The 18,853-nt window shown below is 42.7% G+C and overlaps 1 protein-coding gene across 1 annotated transcript in view; it reads right to left on the bottom strand.

Moving 5' to 3' along the window:
• Window positions 1–11: 11 nt before the first annotated feature.
• Window positions 12–18,853, bottom strand: part of fbxo41 (F-box protein 41) — a 34,251-nt gene continuing 15,409 nt past the window's right edge. The window contains exons 4-14 of the mRNA XM_061679789.1: window positions 14,628–14,832; window positions 10,850–10,923; window positions 8,443–8,831; window positions 6,577–6,815; window positions 5,526–5,641; window positions 5,233–5,385; window positions 4,719–4,814; window positions 4,504–4,622; window positions 3,648–3,806; window positions 2,834–2,949; window positions 12–2,002 (exon numbers count right to left, since the gene is read on the bottom strand). Of these exons, the coding sequence (XP_061535773.1) occupies window positions 1,940–2,002; window positions 2,834–2,949; window positions 3,648–3,806; window positions 4,504–4,622; window positions 4,719–4,814; window positions 5,233–5,385; window positions 5,526–5,641; window positions 6,577–6,815; window positions 8,443–8,831; window positions 10,850–10,923; window positions 14,628–14,832 (1,729 nt within the window). The 3' untranslated portion in view covers window positions 12–1,939. The remainder of the gene's footprint in view (window positions 2,003–2,833; window positions 2,950–3,647; window positions 3,807–4,503; window positions 4,623–4,718; window positions 4,815–5,232; window positions 5,386–5,525; window positions 5,642–6,576; window positions 6,816–8,442; window positions 8,832–10,849; window positions 10,924–14,627; window positions 14,833–18,853) is intronic.

Below are 18,853 nucleotides of genomic sequence, written 5' to 3'. Positions count from 1 at the left end.
TGCTGCGCATTGGAGAGCTGCGGGTTGTAGCAGAAGGAAAAAAAAATAATAATAATAAATACTGTAAGTTTAAAAAGGTGCTCCCTTTGTGAACATTCACAGTAATGTGCTTCAATTATTATTATTTTTTAACAATATATAATAGACAGTATACCAATCCATCTATTTTATATATATATATTAGAGTCGCGGGTGGGCTAGAGGGTAAATTTCTCCCGCATAGTTTTCTTTACCCAAATAAACATAAGCGAAGTACTGGACAAAAATCAATGAACGTACAAAACATCCAAGGAAATTGCTTGCCAATATGTCATGTCATTAGTGATCACAGCCGCTAGGTGGCATATGTGCGCGGTAGTACCGAGTTGTCAATTAATTGATTGCAAGAAATATGGAATCGATTGTCGATTAATGGTGTTCTGAAGCAATCGAGGCAACCGCTCAACATGACACTGGCATAGAAACAGGAGTTCAGAACCATCTGGGAGAGCTGCTCTCATCCCTTTATAATATATAAATAATACGAAAGAAACAATGAATTATTTCACTCACGTAATTTAACAAACACGACAAAAAGTGATTTTTTTTTTTTTTTTTTTTAAATCGGAAACTCCCCTTTAGTTTGTCAAATTTGAACAAGGAATCAATCAATTAAGGAAATGCAATGAAATGCCCATCCCTCGTAAGCATTGCTATGTTATGCTGTAATGCATGAACTTGCATTTGGGTCCCCAATTCTTTGGCATCTCTCAGCATTCACGGAATTTCTTCAGGAATTACATATCGGGGGGTCCTCCATTTACGACGGAATTCCGTTCCTACGCCGGTGACGTAATCACACAATTTGTACGCGAGTCGGAACGGGACGCCGTCTATCACGAACCTACGCTAAAGCACTAGTTCATGTAAATATCTGTATGAAAAACCCTTCCGGGCCATAAATATAAAACAATCCGATAAAACGGTAAGCACGGCGGTAACTGAGCGTTCCTTCATGCGTAGCGTGATCACATTCTTACGGCGCTGCCCTCGTTTGTAATCCCGAAATCTCGTATGTAAAGCGAGGACCCTCTGAATTCTTGTTCAACAGAAATGATTCCTCCCATCAGACTGTGAACGTGGTTGAAAAGTCCAGCAGAAGGCGCCACAAGGATGAATTAACACTCTAACACTTTGACACCTGCAGTAGGATGTGATCAATCTCTCTCGTTGTGATTAGAAGGATATGAAATATTCCCACATCAATGGCACGTCGGATTAAAAAAAAAATTATAATTAAATAAATCTCACCGAAATGAGGACAGACACGAATGGCACCGCTTTGGAGATTAAAATGAATCCTGCGTGCTGTTTTTTTTTGTTTTTTTTTAACCATCAGGAAAGAATATGCATCATGTCAGCATGGATGGTAGAGGAAACGCATCACTGCCAGGCCAGCAAGTAGATGCAACACGCTTCTTGTGCAGGAAGTTGAAGCTGGAAGTTTCCATTCAGTCTCAAGAATTTTGTCTCCTGTGGACAGTTTCACGTGACCCTCGGGTCCACGTCAAGCAGTGTGCGCGTGGTCAGGTACAATTCGCCCTTTCAAGAAGAATGAGATCCCACTCCGAGATGCAACATGATCCGAAAAGCCAAGAATCTGACCTTATTGTTATTCTTTTGTGTCTGTGTGTGTGTTTGTCATCATGAGACCGTGTCAAGTCACAACCAACACAGCAGTGCAGCACATGAATCCCCCACAACAAGCAACGAGTGCCTCTCCTTAAGCATGAATGGGTTCATCAAGGCAGCCCAGTGTTAGGTTTGTTGCAGAAGACACACACACACACACACACACAAACACACACACACACGGAGCGGCGTCTTTTCTAACTTGAAGGGCGCCACCGTGGTGGGAGGCAACGACGGCGGCTCTCAATACATGCTGCGGGAAATGGTGTTAGCACAGATTGTCGCCTTTCACGTGGAGGATTTTGGAGAAGCCGGGTCTTTTCTTCAACGCCTGCAATGGAGAAGGAGCATTTTAAATAAAGAGAGAAGAAAGAAGCATCAGGAGTAACTGAATCAGCTTATTTGTCGAAGACTTCAGGGAGCGCACCGCATTCCCGGACGGCGTGTAGTCGGGAGCGCAAAAATAGATGCGACACCAATGGTCCGTCATCGTGTTTGTGTACAGTACAGTTGTGCAGTTGGGCGTTGCGCACGGTCAATAAATGGAAGATTTAAAACGCTGTGGGCGTGCTTAACATGCTGAAACCACGCCCCGCTCAACTGTCAATCAAATAACACACATCTTTCTTATGTTTATACATCTCTACACGTTGGAGCGGTGAAAATATATGCGATTAATGCCTCCGGTGCTTGGAGGATATCCCACCGGGTCTTGGCGGGGCTTTCCACACCGCGACCAGTGGTGTTAGCCACCAGCTAGCTCACGAGCTAACTGCCTTGGGCCTAGTAATAATAGCTAGTCGGCAACTTTCAATTGCACCAGTTAACCAGTGATACAAAAAAAAAAAAAAAAAGCGTTCAAGTTCTTATAGTGGGGCCCAATGCCAAAGTCTCTGATTGGTTGTCAGCAGAGGGCGATATCACCAAACATGGCGGCCTCCTGAGATGGATGAAAACTGACAAATTAATCTGTATAATTGTCCCGTGTTTCGACGAGTGGGGGCAATTACAACATATTCGTGCCCCCCATAATTGAGTTTATTTCCCCTTTAAGACTACTAGGGCATAATTGTGGACAACCAGAATGTACCCCACGAGACATCGGCACCATTTTCCAATCCATTCAAAAACACACGACTGAATGGCTTGAGTTGATGGTTACCTGGAGCTTGTTCACCATCTCATCAAACAGCTTCCTTGCTTCGGGGCTGTTGGGGTCCTCAAAGTAGTCTTCAATACCAATCTGCACCACGATGGACTTCAGGTTGCGGCACACACCTGCACGCAATGGAAGGACTGTTCATGAAAAGTTCTTAGTATTGACTCATAATTAACACTACTATGTAGACTATGAACTGACACGTGTATTGTTATTTTCGCTTCATACTATGCTGCTGACCACTCTTGCTGCAGTTCACATTCACTTCTGTGTGCAGTATACCATTAGCCCAAAAGCAAAGTTGCCCAAGTCTTATTTGCACGTTTTCGGAAAACAAGAAAAAAACGACAACAAATTTAAGAAACAAGAGGTGAAACGGTGTAAGACTGGTTAGAGCGTCTGCCTCACAGTTCTGAGGAGCGGGGTTCAATCCCCAGCCCCGCCTGTGTGGAGTTTGCATGTTATCCCCGTGCCTGCATGGGTTTTCTCCGGGCACTCCGGTTTCCTCCCACATCCCAAAAACATGCATGGTAGGTTCATTGAAGACTCTAAATTGCCCATAGGTGTGAATGGGAGTGCGAGTGGTTGTTTCTTTATGTGTGCCCTGCGATTGGCTGGCAACCAGTTCAGGGTGTGCCCTTGGGAACAATTAAAAGGTTCTTGTTCATGGTTAATGTAAACCACAGAAAACAAATGATGTTGCTTAATACCATATTACATCTGATTGTCATCTTAATGAGGGCAAGTGCTATAGAAAATGGATGGATTGATGGCAACAGATGATTCTCCGAATTTGCACACTTGCTTTCCTACTCACTGTTGAAGTGGAGGAGAGCTTTGGGGGTGACTGGCGTGGAGGTGAGCACCAGCATTTCCAGGCCCTTCAGACCCTCCCTGCAGACCTCTGCTGCCACCTCCTGGTTGATTTCGCTCACGTGGTCCAACTCCAGCACTTGGAGGCGCATGCAGTTCCTTGCTGTTGACACAGAGGAACACCGATTTCGACGTCTACCATCAATTTTCATTCCTGTCGACTTCATGGTGTGCGTGTGAAATTGCACAGGCATTGGTTCACTGCCAGCCTTCCCAGTTAACATGGATATTTGACATCTAAAGCCGTCAATGGCAGTGAATGTGTTAAGCGTGTTCCCATACTGTAGCTCAGGGGTGTCAGCAAGGTTTACACATCGTAGTTAGGGATCCCCTCAGGGGGCTGCTTATAACGATGAAACCACATAAAAGTATGATTGTCTTGTTAGGAAAAGAAAAATGCAGACAGGTGCAACAGTAACAGTTGGAACAGTGTCAATTATGGAGCTATAAAACGACTAATAATTGCATTTCTTATTGCTTTGTTTAAATGCCACTTTCGAAAACAGATATTTGTAATTTTTACTCCTTACTTTGTCCAAATAGGCTTTTTTCAGCCTTCACAGATGATTACATGATGTTAAAAAAAAAAAAAAAAAAAAGAGAGGTCAAGTCAACCGAACTACAGAGCGTGAGTACTTTTGCCACAGTTTTTTTTTTTTTTTAATGATAGCTACTACTATTTGTATATAAAATGACGTGAAAGGCCAGATTTGGCCAGCAGGCCTTGAGCGATAAAGGGACGTTTGCTGTAGCTGAAATGTCTACCACACAAGTGAGTTGATTGTAGAAGCATCGTTTACCCAGTGAGGCCAGCCCCTGAATGCCGCAACCCGCTCCCCCCACGCCGAGCGCACGGAGATGCGGCCAGCACCTCCCGATGGTCTGCAGGCATCTGTTGCTAAAACGAGCCGGCTGTTGGCTGAAAGTGACGAAACGAGAACAATGTAACCTCGTTCATTTCATAATGTCGTAACCTGGTTACAGTGTCCCCCAGTTGTTCAGTGTCGTTAAATACCATGGGTGTAGTGGCGCCACCTGCAGGGAGATAATGTCTCTACAGCCTGCTCCGAGGGCCCAGATAACCTCCTGGCCAACTGGGTCTGTGGCACTCCTGGAACACACAGCAATACATATTTTACATTTGAAAGAAAATGCGATCTCGCTACTAAAAAGGTCCACCCTTGTCGTGAAGATCGCACAGCACGAAACAGGATCTCTTCCTCGCAACAAACTCTGGACCGAGCACAGACGCCAACCTAAAAATATAATTCATTCTATTTCTTATATGGCTGTACTCCAAGATTGCGTATAAACACATTACCCTCCGCACCTCACAAATTTTGTTTTTGACAAAAGAAGCAAGTGCCACGTGCACCTGAGCCGCCATAAAAACAGCAAACGCGTCATATTTTCCCTCATGGAGGGGACACGTCATCAATTCGTGTACATGTTGTACATTTTTGGCACAGCTCTCGTACTGGACCTCACCTGCTGCGTTGATGTACCTAATGAAGTGCATGACGGCGTACCGGTAAGTGACGGCTTGCAGAGCTCGGCAATAGCAGCTGGCCAGCCAGAGGGAGCGGTCGGTCAGCAGGTTGGGACAATGCGAGATCTTGAGGATGAGCAGGTTACTTCCCGTGGCCTTCAGCAGCGCCTCCAGACCCTCCTCCAGACACCCACTGACACGGAGACATCAGGTTAGCAGGCACAGCAACACAAATGCTCACAATTTTCATTCCGTTGATGGTGAAAGAAAGTCCCCTCACAGTGTGCAGCTTTGAAATTCTAACTCGTTCGTTTCTGTTTTTCTACAGCTCACCGTGTGCTTTTGAGGTACTCCTCTTTGGTTTCCTTCTTTCCGCGCTGTCGCGGTTTGAGGTTCTGCAGGATGAGCGAGTGCGTCTGAGTGCACCACTGAGACAACGTTCCCAGCAACTGACAAACAGAAAGAAAAAAGACAAAAAAACAAAAACACAATGAGTTGGGATCTATCTTGACTGACAAGGAGGGATGGGTGTCAAGAATCGAGAATCAGTGGGAACCGGTTCCAAAGTGAACGATACCTTGGACGTTAGCCTAATTTTCTAGCAATTCTCTTAGAGATTTTATTTGAATTGATGACGTCATTGCACATTTCACGCAGCGTACGCATTGCATAGATTAGCTGGCATTTGTCATTTGTCAGGAGCAGTCAAAACGTGACGCACTCATTTTAAGAATAACAATGCATTCTGTGAAACAGCGCATGCAAATTTTCCCGCTGTTACGCTAAACTTTATTAAACTTTTTTTCCCCACAGATTAGGAAGTGAGTATTGTTATATGTGTTTCCACGGAGTTTGTGCGTGAATATTCGTTGTTTAAAGGTAAAACCCACTTGTGAATACTAATTTTAGCTCGCCCGTCAATGGGGTTTTCCATTCAGTGTTAGCATTAAGCTAGCGAGCTCTAAAACCAAGTCTTGTATGTAAATATACAATGTCTATAATTATTTTTGTTGTGCGTTTAGTTTTACAGTAAACCCCAAATGGGGTATCTTTGAACATCTTAAAACAGGCTTAGGGAGCCCAGAAGAACATACGTCACGCTTGCTGCAAGATACATAGAATGGGTCCAGAGTATGTTTACAACGCAGGAACACACACAACCCGCACCGTGGCACATTAGTCGCTTTTCTTAGATTATAATGTTTGTAAGCAAAACAATCAAGACCTTTTATTGCTTCCTGCAATGGTGCCTCGCTACTGAAATGATAAAGTGTGTGTGGCCATTGATGTTGAATAACGGTGTGTCTTTCATGTCCAAATTCATAAGTCCAAATCCTGTGTCGTTAACCCATTTGAACTCTCAAGGTTTAAATAGACAACCGACCTTGGAGGAAATGCGCGTGCTCTCCAGCAAGACTCTGGTCCACACGGCCGGGTGGCGGGCCACAAACTTCCAGTCTCGGCAGACCTCCGCAGCTCTCAGCAGCGTTTTGGTATCCAAGTAGGTGAAGATGCAAAACAAACCGGCGCGCATCTTCAGGATCTCCGGACTGATCACCTCGTTGGATTTGGACGGGCTCTTCTCATGGCGACACGGTTTGCTGTAAACGACTTCACATCGACCTATGGACAAAATAAATTATAAAAAAAACAGTGGGGAAAGAATTAATTGATCCCCTGCTGAATTTGATCTTTTGTGACACTATTCCTGAAACCTTTCTGACACACTTCATATTTTTAGTCCAGGCCTATAATCACATAATTTACATATTTTATTTTCGTCATGAAATTGGCCAGTGTGCTGTTTGTACCAGATTGATCTGCATGTACAGACACCGAGGATGTAAATATAGGTGTGAAGGTATTCATTTGCAGAGTGATTCTAACAACTTTGTGTACGTGCAGCTCGTGAAGGGAGACGAGCGAAAATAAACTTCGGCGTCGATGGCCGATCGGTCGGAGGTGACTCATCTTCATCTTTGGCCTCCGAGGCCGTCTGCTCCGAACCATCAGGCCTGTGAACCACCGCTGACACTCTCGCTTCCTCACACACACACACACACATACACACACACACACACACACCACCTACACTCACGACTGCCAAATGAGCTAAATAAAAACTGCATGTTATATGCTACGGAAAGAAAGGTGCTTACGAGAATCTAGATAACATCTGACAGAGCTGTCTCCCAGCAAAGAGAACGACGTCAGTGGAACGCCAGTAACATGTCGAGTATGACGCGGTGTCATACAACTTTCTCGTATAGGGTTCCTTTCAATATGGTAGCCATTTTGAGTCTCGATATCGCATTGAAAGGAGTCTTAAACTCAACTCAATGTGATTGAATCTATCTCTCAGTGGAGATGTGTTAGGGTGGGGGATGGGGGGGAGGGATCTCTAAATGTCAAATGTAATTAGGATGCCAAACAGGAAGTCATAACCCCCCCCAAAAAAAAGAAATCAGGTGGATTTGAGGAATTTGTAATGAAAATGTGTTCTCATTGTCAAAAGTCTGCTGGAGGCGATCCCAGTTGACTTTGACAGTAAATGATAGTCATTAAAATTGATCACTGGCTTAAAAAAATACTTTTGCTCAGTCATTACTAATTATTCATTATCCACCACTAATAAATCATAAATAGGAATGCAAATAATCAGTTTTAAGTAGCATTATTTACCTCTACCATGTTTAAAGATGGCCTGTCACGATATGTCGCTGGCATAGATAGATGAACGAAGATACAGTACCATTTTTTTGGAGCAGTTAGGTGATCTTGGGTAATATCCCACGGCACAATGGTTGGGAATCACCGCACAAATAATGATTTCCTTTTCTTGGAGGTACTATTAAAGCGTAGACCACAGGTGTCAAACTCGTGGCCCGGGGGCCAGATCCGGCCCGCCACGGCATTTTATGTGGCCTGCAAAAGCAAATCATGCCGACAGACTTCATGTTTCTTTTGAAAATACTAAAACTGCAAATTGTCTTCACTTGTAATAACTTAACATTTTTTGGGGGGAACAAATTGCCCTTTTAAAAGAAATTTAATAATAGTTGAACACTTTTTTTGGCTTCTGATTTCAAATTATCCATCAATTTGTTGTGTCTATGTTATTTCATGAGGTGATAATTCATTTATATAGGTTCACAGTCATAACGGCCCTCTGAGGGAAGCCAAAACTACAATGTGGCCTGCGACAAAAATGAGTTTGAAACCCCTGGTTTAGACCTTAGAGAGCCTTTACCTGCGTTAGTTCGATATCCGGCCCTGCCGTGGTAAGGATAGGGGGCGCCGGACTGCTGCACCTCCGCCACCGCCCTCCTCTCCTGCTCCCACATGTCCACTTCGGACTCGGTCGTCCGAGAGCCTACGTCGGACACGTCTCCCTCCTCTCCCTCGGTGCTGTTCCTGTAAGGCCGCCGTTGCCAGTTCTGGATAGCCTGTTTGCGGAGACCCCAGTTCCTCCCCCCTCCGCCGCATCCGGGCGAGCGCTCGTAAGCCGCCTCGTTCAGGCGGCACTGCATGTGGTAGTACTGAGCCTCGGGGCACTCCTCCATGGGGTGCATCTCCACACTGTCGCTGTCGTATCCGCCAGAACCCTGCGAGACCGACTTGATCCGACCCGATGCAGCGCTAAAGTGACAAATGACGAGATAAATAGTTTGAATTCTCTGAATGTTGGAGGATCATGATTATTCAGGCACACTTTAATTCTCCGGAGAGACTGTTATGGTGCTGCGGTTTTTAGTTAGCATCAGAGCTCAAATGGGATCATCAGTTAACTCTTTAAAGGGGACATATTATGGAAAATTGACTTTTCAATTGCTTGATCAGTGACCCTCAGTCTTGCAGTTTGCAATTCACAAACTCAGGTATTTGTTGAAAAACTCACCTACTCACCAACCCAAGATGGCAAAAAAGTCCTGGCTAACGGGAAAGGAGGGCGGAGGGGGGTGACCATTGTGATTGGATAATGTATGCAAAGAGTTGGGTCTTGGGGTTACAGTGCGACTATACTGCTTTCACATAACTATTGCCAACAAGGAGGAATGGCGAATGGTCAGTGCTTACTTTCGCCCCGACAAACCTAGCGCGCCAGAGGAGACAAATCCTGATAATGAGTCCGTCTCGTTTTGCGAGGAAACGATCGTAGCGAAGAAAGGCAGGAAATTCTGTTTTGGGATTGAGTGGCTGCGTGAGTTTCACCTGGCAGAGGGAATTTGGTGAAACTGCAAATTCTGCTTTCGATACCCACAATCTGCGGGGCACACACAATTTGCCTCTTTTAATGTTGCAAGAAAAATAGCATTTGTGAACTGACATATTATCACATTACTGTTTTTTTGGGTTTTTTTTCATAGCAACTAATCGGGTCACGACTGAGGGATGGCCACAATTTGAGGAAATACATAAACGTAACTATGCACTGCTCATAATTGACGGGGTACAAAAAGCAAAAAATAGCAATCACTCGTGGTGTTAATTTGACGCAAGATAGGCTTATGTCGGTTGTATAAATATCTGCTGAGGTCACAGAACAGTTGCGCAGTAAATCCAAGACGAGGAGCTCATCACTGGCACAGAAGGCTGTCGGACCACCGCGTGTGTCGCCGTGACTAACTCGTGGCCGGGAAGTGTGTGACGTCCCGACAGGAAACATTTGCGCCCCACCTGGCAGCTCAGTCAGACCTCACGCGGAGACTGGATGTCAGTGTGTGAAACAACACGGTATATTCCCAAGATATCAGTTTGTGCAGTCCGACTCTTAGCTAACAGAAGAAGAAAAAAAATGTTATTGAGACAGATCGTGCGTAGCCTCTCCTTGTAAATGACAGATTGGGTTTCACTTGGTATTTTTTTTACTATCGCCTTAAAACGGGCACGAAACTAATACGATACAGGGGGGGGGAATATTATCTACAGGGCCACATAAAGAAGAAGAAAAACTACACTAAAGTTAAAGAATTACAACATGAAAGTTATAATTACACTTATTGAGTCCAAATACAAGAAATTTATTGTTTAACAATAATTAATATGTAATTTGACATGAATAAAGTCATATTACCGGTCACACCCCCGCGGCCCCGCGCTGGCCTGTTAAAGTCACGCCTTCTGTAGCTCATTGGTTGTTTTTCCTCGGGTGCTGTGGTTATTTGTAGATAAAAAAATTGAGGTACCTGATGGGGCCAGAGACCGCTGATTTTTCACAGATCATATTTATGTACTACTGACAAGTCGTAAGGACTGAGCAACTTTAACTCATACATATGGTATGCAGATGGTAAAGTTGCTTAGTGAGAGTGAACATGACCAAAATGCAATTGTTTAACACACAAGCCACAGTCAGAGTTTCATCAAATGAATTCACAAATACCAACTGGCTTGAAGTACAGCTAACGCACACACACATAACAATATGGACAGGAACAAAGGCAAGTAAAGAGCTAACGTTTAGCTTGATTTTTTGCAATTACAGTACTGTAGTTAAAAAGAGCATCGCCAAAAAATTCCGGGGAATGGCAGAATCAGCTGGCCCTACTTCCTATGATGGTTTGTGCGGCCTGTGTTTTAACAAATGTGACAAAAAAGTGATTTAATTTTCTCAATTTGCAAACTCCCCTTATAATTATGAAAAAGCTGCACCTTACCCCGTACTGGGGGAGGAACGTCTTTCGGATGCTTGGTAGATGCCTCTTGTGCTTCCAGAGATGCTGGAGTTTCTCTGCAGACAAGCATCAAGACGTCGATTATTCAAAAAACACAAAAAGTCCCAAAAAAACGTTATTTTAATAACACAGAAAAGTGCATTTAGTCGCAACCTCTGCTCATGCATGCAGGGCTGTGTGTGGGCGGGAGACACCTTTTATTCTCCTGCTGTGTCGTTAATTGCTTCCCCAGTGGCTAGAATGCTTTAAATAATACTAAAGATGAAAACATACTGCCGCATAGTAATGAACAGCAGCCTCATTTGCAGTTTTATCACATAATGTATTGCAGGCTGTGATGAGTCCATGTATCACAGCAGCATTGCAAACAAAAATGTACAATTGCATAATAGCAACAGAGAATCATTGTTACTTAATAAGTATAAACTTGAGTCCTTAAATTAGAATTGACCTGAAGATGGCGCTACAGGAGCATGAGTGCTGTGTTAAGAGTGCAGTGTTAAGAAGGCTTCATCATGAAGACGATTTTTTTACGGTGTGAGCACAAGCTGACCTTCACTCTCGTTTGCCCGAAGCTGTTTTTGTGCTGCTGGAGCTTTTGGATTCGGATCTACTGTAAAGTACGCGAATGTGAACCGCTGCCAACTGCCAACAACAACAACATAAAAAGCCCTCTCTAAATGTAAAACGCAGCCCGCCGATGGCCTCGCGCCCAATGTAAGATCCATGCGGCTGACTCCAGGTCGGCCAGCAGTCACAGCAGAGCAGGTCAAAGGTATTAACACTTTTATTCCTCCCCCTTCCTCATTGGTGCAAAAAAACAGAAAATCAGCCTACGAGTATGGCCCAGACTTATATTGGGTGTCTTACATGCAGTATGTTCTTAAATCTTCTTCTCCAGTGGTCAATGTATCAATATGTTTATCTTTGCGCGGCACGGTGCATCACAGTTCTGAGGACCGGGGTTCAATCCCCGGGCTCAGCCTGTGTGGAGTTTGCATGTTCTCCCCGTGCCTGCGTGGGTTTTCTCCGGGCACTTTCTCCGGTTTCCTCCCACATCCCAAAAACATGCACGGTAGGTGAATTGAAGACACTAAATTGCCCGTAGGTGCGAATGTGAGTGCGAATGCTTGTTTGTTTATATGTGCCCTGCGATTGGTTGGCAACCAGTTCAGGGTGTACCCCGCCTCCTGCGCGATGATAGCTGGGATAGGCTCAAGCGCTCCCACGACCCTTGCGAGGATAAGCAGCTCAGATAACGGATGGATGGATGGGTTTATCTTTGCGGAAAAAGGAAATTTCAGTGTGTGTAGTTTAAATACTCCCAGTATAGTGTGCATACTGATGAAATGAGAAAGTGTAGTTCTCACAAAACTTCTTACTTCGTTCTCGCAATATTGCTGTTTTAGCCTTGTGAAATTTAAACTTTTTCTTGTCATATTACCACTTTATTCTTGTAAAATTGTCTCTGAGAATTACAACTTTTTTTCTTCTGAAATGTAAACTTTTGTTGATATTATGGCATTATTGTTGTCAACTTTCCTCCCCGCCCCCCTTTATAATTGTAAAATTACGACTTTGTCATACCATATTACAACTTTATTCTGATAATCAAAGCAAATCTCGTTAAAATTAATTCTATTAAGAATTACCACTTTATTCTTGTAGAATACAAACATTAATCTCATAATATTACTATTTTATTTTTGTAAAAGTAAAATGGTAACGTTTTCACATAATATTGTGACATTATTAAAGCAAAATTTAGATTTTACTGTTGTAATAAAAAATTACAAATATTTATTACAAATATTTTTTTCTTTGAAAAATGAGCACTATTCCAGAAACTGTATTTTCTTTGAAAAGATTTAACATTTTTTGTGGTTTCCATTAAGTCTCCAAGGAGATAGGGGGCGCTGTTGTCAATGCCACGACAGTACGAGAGCGAGAGAGTCAGCTGTGTGTGGCTGTGTGACTTCGCCGGGCTTTCCTTCACACAGTTACAAGGTGTCAACCATCCTATTACTCAGTTTTTCTACTTTACATTGAGTGTTTAAATTTAGGATGGAGTGCAGTTACTCACCTGCACATCTCCGGTACAGTTAGCATTATTGGCTATTTGACTACAATGTGGTAGCATGAACTCACATAAGAACAGGCTTGTTTACTTTGCAAGGAAAAAAAGACAACTTACTCAGCAACTTTAACTCATACATACGGTAAATCACCAAATTGCTTAGTGAGCAGTGACCATCAGGAAAATGCCACTGTTTAACACAGTCGGAGTTTCATGAAATAAATTCACAAATACCAACTAGTTCGACATATAGCTATTGCACACACTCATAACAATATGGACAGGAAGAAAAGCAAGTAAAGAGCAACGTTTAGCTTGCTTTTGAACGCCAGCATCGGTACTGACCCTTACCTATGCTTATGCATAATCAACATTGACACTGGATGAGGGGATGAAGTAGACTTGGCTATTTTCCGGCTTTTTAGGTAATATCAGAGCTGTAACTGAAGCCTTGTTTACACTGTCGGTATTTTCCCACTTTTTTCTTGTGTATAAAAGCCACGGAATGAGGGGCTGATGTAGACATGTAAATTTTCCGCCTTAAAAAAGGCTGGACAGCGGCGTTAACGCCAGACACTCACTTCGTCCGCGCTGTTGTGTCGAAAGCAATTGCTGCTGTCCGACAAGTATTTTACGCTTCTGTTGCGGCTCTGAAGTGGCAAATAATGCGGGATCGCTCGAGCTGGACACGCTGTTTAGTCGATGGCAGATCCGTAGCATGTTACATCACATCGAAAAATCATCTCACAACCTTGAATGCGAAGCAAGAACTGGTTTCCACGGAAACGCATCCATCTGTGCAATAGAGCAGGTGGCCTCGCTCTCTCAATCTCTCTTCTGGATGATGATGGAAATTATGTGACATGCTCGGCTGTTGCATTTTAATCAATACTGGATGAAACAAATGGACATCCATCCATCCATCCATCCATCCATCCATCTATCTATCTATCTATCTATCTATCTATCTATCTATCTATCTATCTATCTATCTATCTATCTATCTATCTATCTATCTATCTATCAAGTCCACCTTTTTCTGGTAGTATTACATCTTCAATATAATAATAATAATAACATAAAAATTAAAACCTTTGTCTCATAATATTATAAATTATTCTGATAAAATATACTCTTTTTTAAAGGATTTCATCTCCTTCCAAATTTCGTAGACACTTTTTTTTCCTCTCAAATTATTTATTGAAGTAATATTTAAAAAACATGAACATTGCAAAATATTATCATTGTATTCATTTAAATTACAACCTTTTTCTGGTAAAATGTAGATTGTGTCTAGTAATAATACTAATTTTAAACCTTTTTATCTGATGAAATTTGGATTTTTTTTCTTCTAGTAAGGTTACCAATGTATTTTTGTGAAATACATTTTTGAATATGCACAAATTGGATCCAGATGGCATTGGTTTAACATGGTAGCTTCTCACTCACATTCACTGCACTAATTGTATTCAAACAGGATAACAGTGTGACTTATTTCATGTTTGCTTAAAAGCATTTTGGGTAAGGTCACGTTTATGACCTCATTAATTACGAATTTGAACAAAATCTAAAGGGATACATGCTTGGGGAAAAAAAGTAACCATGGTTTCAAAATAAAAAATAGAAAATCCAGGTTAATGTATACAAATTGCCCAGGTGTACCTAATGCTCCTCTTTTCGTACCTGGCGTCCGTTGCCCTTGCCCTGGAGACTGCAGCGTCCCAGGCTTCCGTTGGGCGTGGTGCCGCAGCTGCTGATGATTTGCAGCTGCTTCTCGGCGCGGTCGGCGCGGTCCAGCAGCTCCTCGATGAACTGCTGCAGGCGAACTTTGGCGTTGGCCTCGCGCGCCGCAGTCTCCTGCAGGAACTGGTCGATCTGGGCCACCTCCCTGAGCGCGGAGGAGAGAGGAACAGTAGCTTTAACAGCATTTATTTGAATACACCACACTGTTAGAGGGGCACTGATCCCCTCCCAGAACCGCCACTGGAGCACTAAAGTCAAATGCCTTTTTTGTCACTGAACACCACTTTATAAAATACATTGAGGATTGTATGTGACCTTGACCACTCTTACGTACCTTTACGACTGACCTTTAGCACCGGGACGCAAATTGTTAACACTTTTATTCCTCCCCCTTCCTCATTGGTGCAAAAAAACAGAAAATCAGCCTACAAGTATGGCCCAAACTGATTGGAGGATGCTCTTATGCAAGAGTCACACTCATATTTCTTGAAATTGGGGCGCTCTGGGCTAAAAATAATGTGCCGTTGGGCTCGGATAACTCTGTAAAATGAGTACTGGAGATCCATTTGTGTAAATGTGCGATTAAAAAGTGAAGGAAGCAACAAGTGAATCTGTCAATAATTGCTCAATTGGTGCCAACCCATCTGCATAAGGCAATAAGATCAGACTGTATTTCAGCTATTTGTTCCTAATGGATGAACAACGTGATTCATCTCTTATGTGGAACAATTGGTGATGAGAATTTTTGTTGCTTTGTCTGCACTGCTTGAGACGATGTGACTGCCTCTTTTGTGTGTCTGCGTGTGTGTTGGTGCGTGTAAGACAAAGACCATTTTATCCATCTCAACTGTCGCTCCCATCTGCTGTGTGCTTGTGCGCGGCTGACAATTAATTCAGAGCTCTCTCTAACAGTTTCGAAAATAGACCGGCCGCAATATTAGGTACACCTGCGCACTACGGAAAAAAAGATCCGTATGACAAATTCTGCCTTTCCAGAGATAGTAATGCTCAGGTTTGATGTATTGCGGCGCATATCATCAAGATAATGCCTACCTCATTAGCTGTGTGAGCCTTGAGAGTGTCAAGTATTCATTCATCCCTCGGGGGGCATACTTGCGTAATATCCACGGATTGCTATGATATTCAGCGATGTTTTAGAAGCGCGTTCAAGCCGACGCCATCACTTTAGCTTGTAGACAGCATTTACAGTCTGGTTGTCTAATTTGCACAGTAATGAAAAGGAACTAAGCTTTGTTATTAAATCATTTACAGTGTCTTAATAAATTCCCCCTCCCTCCTGCAAATTTACATTATTTCTTGTTTGTTTGTGATAGCTGCAAGGGGATCATTTACTGGGTCCAAGTGGTCCACTGTATTTTTAGTTGATTATTATTTTGAATTTTCAACGTTGGGAACTTCCCATGGGAGAATATAAGAATTTACACAAAACACTGATAATAAAGTGGAAATTGATAGCAGTGATTCTCAAAGCAGGGTACGAGTACCACTAGTAGTACACAGACTCTCTCTAGTGGTATGTGAAAGAATGACCTATTTAGATAAATAAAATTAAAAAAAAAATTTTTTTGCATTCATGCAAAACATAATGACTATTATGTTTATATACAGTAAAGTATGTCACCAATTATTTACCCTGGAATGTGTCCATGGAAAAACACTATAAATCTTCAGTCACGAATGCACGCACGTACGCGCACACATGCATCAGCTCAGACATAAACCTCAAGGTTAAATGTGTTTCTATGGACAATGGGGGATGAGGGGAGGCGGGCCGTCATCTGTAGTAGTTACACTTGCAGGTGCAGATTTTGTGTGTGATTTTGTCGTTCAATTTTTGGAATGTTGAAGGAAGCTGGAGTACCCAGAGAAAAACCAACACAAGTGCGGGGTTAGAACATGTCATCTCCCCACTGGAAGGCCAGAACTTCAATTTGAACCGAGAACCTCAGAATGGTGAGGCAGACGTGTTAACCACTAGTCGTAGTGCTGTCCAGAATAAGCTCATATTGTTCCCAATTAAAATTGCATTCCGCGACTTCACGACGCATTAATATTTAAAGGGTGCAGATGATTGACTGGAAGGGTCTGAATGAGAGATGAAGCTGTGTGAAAACGAACTTTGTGGCTCGTCGCACGCCAAGCGACGCGCTCGATGGCGACTGAATTGAACAATCGCAAAAAACATACCGGCGACGCCTCAAGATTGACCCTCGCACACTGAACCAACTCGCCGCAACGGAAAAACTGCAATCCCTGGCGTGCCTATCAGGAAACAACATTTGGAGGCACCACATATACAGCATACTGTATGAATTTGCACTGAACCACAAACAACATGGTGCGATTGTCAAGGAAGAAGCGGATTGCCCTAGCTACAGTGCTGTGAAAAAAGTATATATACATAGCGGGTTATTTAAACTCGCTAATCGGTGGTCAGTTATCGGCTCCAAAAAACATGATCGAGTAAAGTCTAATAGAGAGACCATATAAAAAAAACCTGTTTAACACATCCTACATGCTTTAAACAAAATTAATAATACAATACAATAATCAAATTCAAACAAATAATAATTATAATTTACAACAAATTACATAACACATTATAACACATTGTAAATGCAATTGAACACACCCAAACAAGCACGCAACAAATGTATCAAAATACAGTACGTGTTGCACTGTTTGTGTTCAACTATCTGTTGCTTAAAGGGTCATAACTACCGTAACATCAAAGCTAGTTTCGTTAGCCTAGCTATGGCGTTTTGGATTGTGTGGACTATCATAAGTAGTGTGGGTTGGTTAAATCCACAATGTGTAATTGTCTCTGTTATATATTGAAACTTTACCTGGGAATGGCAATATTAAGCATGTACTTGGCCCATTTATTGACGAGTGGTTCACTATCTTCTGCTTTTTGTAACGTTCGCTGCCACCATTTAGCGCTAGTAACTGAAATGTTTGCTCACAACTCAAGACCCCAAAAGCTGCCGAGCGACACTCGTACGTTGAGGTATCAATGTATACTGTAAAGAATGATTGCTTAAATCTGCAATAAATCGGGGGGCATGCACGATGAACCACAATGTCGGGGGAAAACTGTGGATGCGATGTATTTTCCTGAGCTGATCTGTGTTTTGCATTCACTAAAAATGAAAATCTAAGCTCGGATACTACCCTGCTTTTATTTAAACAACCTCTGAGTAAAGGACAATGCATCAGTCTTTAGCCTATTTGTCACATATTTATGAACACTGCCACTCATGGGACTTTGTGCAAGTGTCCTGTCGTTGCCTAGCAACTCACGTTTTGAGCATTTTTCACCTCGATGGTCCAATGTGAGTCTGATAAAGCACCATGACATCCAGTGACTTTTCACAAACGCTGTGTATCTGTTAAGGAATGCTTAGTCATGGACTCAGTCGAACGTGCACCGACGGTGATGCTCTTTTTCCATCTTTGTTTAGCCGCTCTGTACTTTTAGAGTGTGAATGATCTCGCTGTTTGACTGCCAGCTTCCCCCCAGAGAGAAACAGACAGAGAAATTGTGCGAGAGACAGAGCAAGAGAAAGAGCCTTGCCTGCTTCACCCAGGCATGGATTATCTTTGAAAAGGCAGGATTTCCTTGCTTTGGAGCTCATTAGAGTGTGCATGTGTACCTAATAAACTGTCCGGGGAGAGTACAGGTTTAAAATGAGTTCCTTGTACGATTTAATCCTTTTTATTTTTTTTATTTTACAAATTCATCCATCCATTTTCTGTTGCACTTTTCCTCATTATGGTTGTGGGTGAACTGCAGCCTATCTCAGCTGACTTTGGACGAGAGACGGGTGCACCGTGGACTGGTTGCCAGCCAATCACAGGACACATATAGACAAACAACCATCAACACTCATGTTCTCACCTGTGGACAAGTTCGTACAATGAAATGGAATGGAAGAAAATAGATGTATATACAGCCTATAAAAGTGTCCAGTGAGTGTTTAAAATGAACTATTTGTCGGATTTAATTGATTTAATTGCATAGACATTATAAAGTCTATCCTTGACTCCTGTTTAATTTACTAATATATTTTGTTCTCTTCTGGGCAACATAGCAACTGCTTCTGGGAGGCAATTCAGTAAAAACACATTTTTGGTCCAGGTCA

Source organism: Phycodurus eques, chromosome 6, assembly GCF_024500275.1.
Source record: "Phycodurus eques isolate BA_2022a chromosome 6, UOR_Pequ_1.1, whole genome shotgun sequence".
Taxonomy (NCBI): domain Eukaryota; kingdom Metazoa; phylum Chordata; class Actinopteri; order Syngnathiformes; family Syngnathidae; genus Phycodurus; species Phycodurus eques.
Note: the sequence above shows the minus strand (reverse complement) of the source record. Positions and strands in the feature narration are given on the sequence as shown.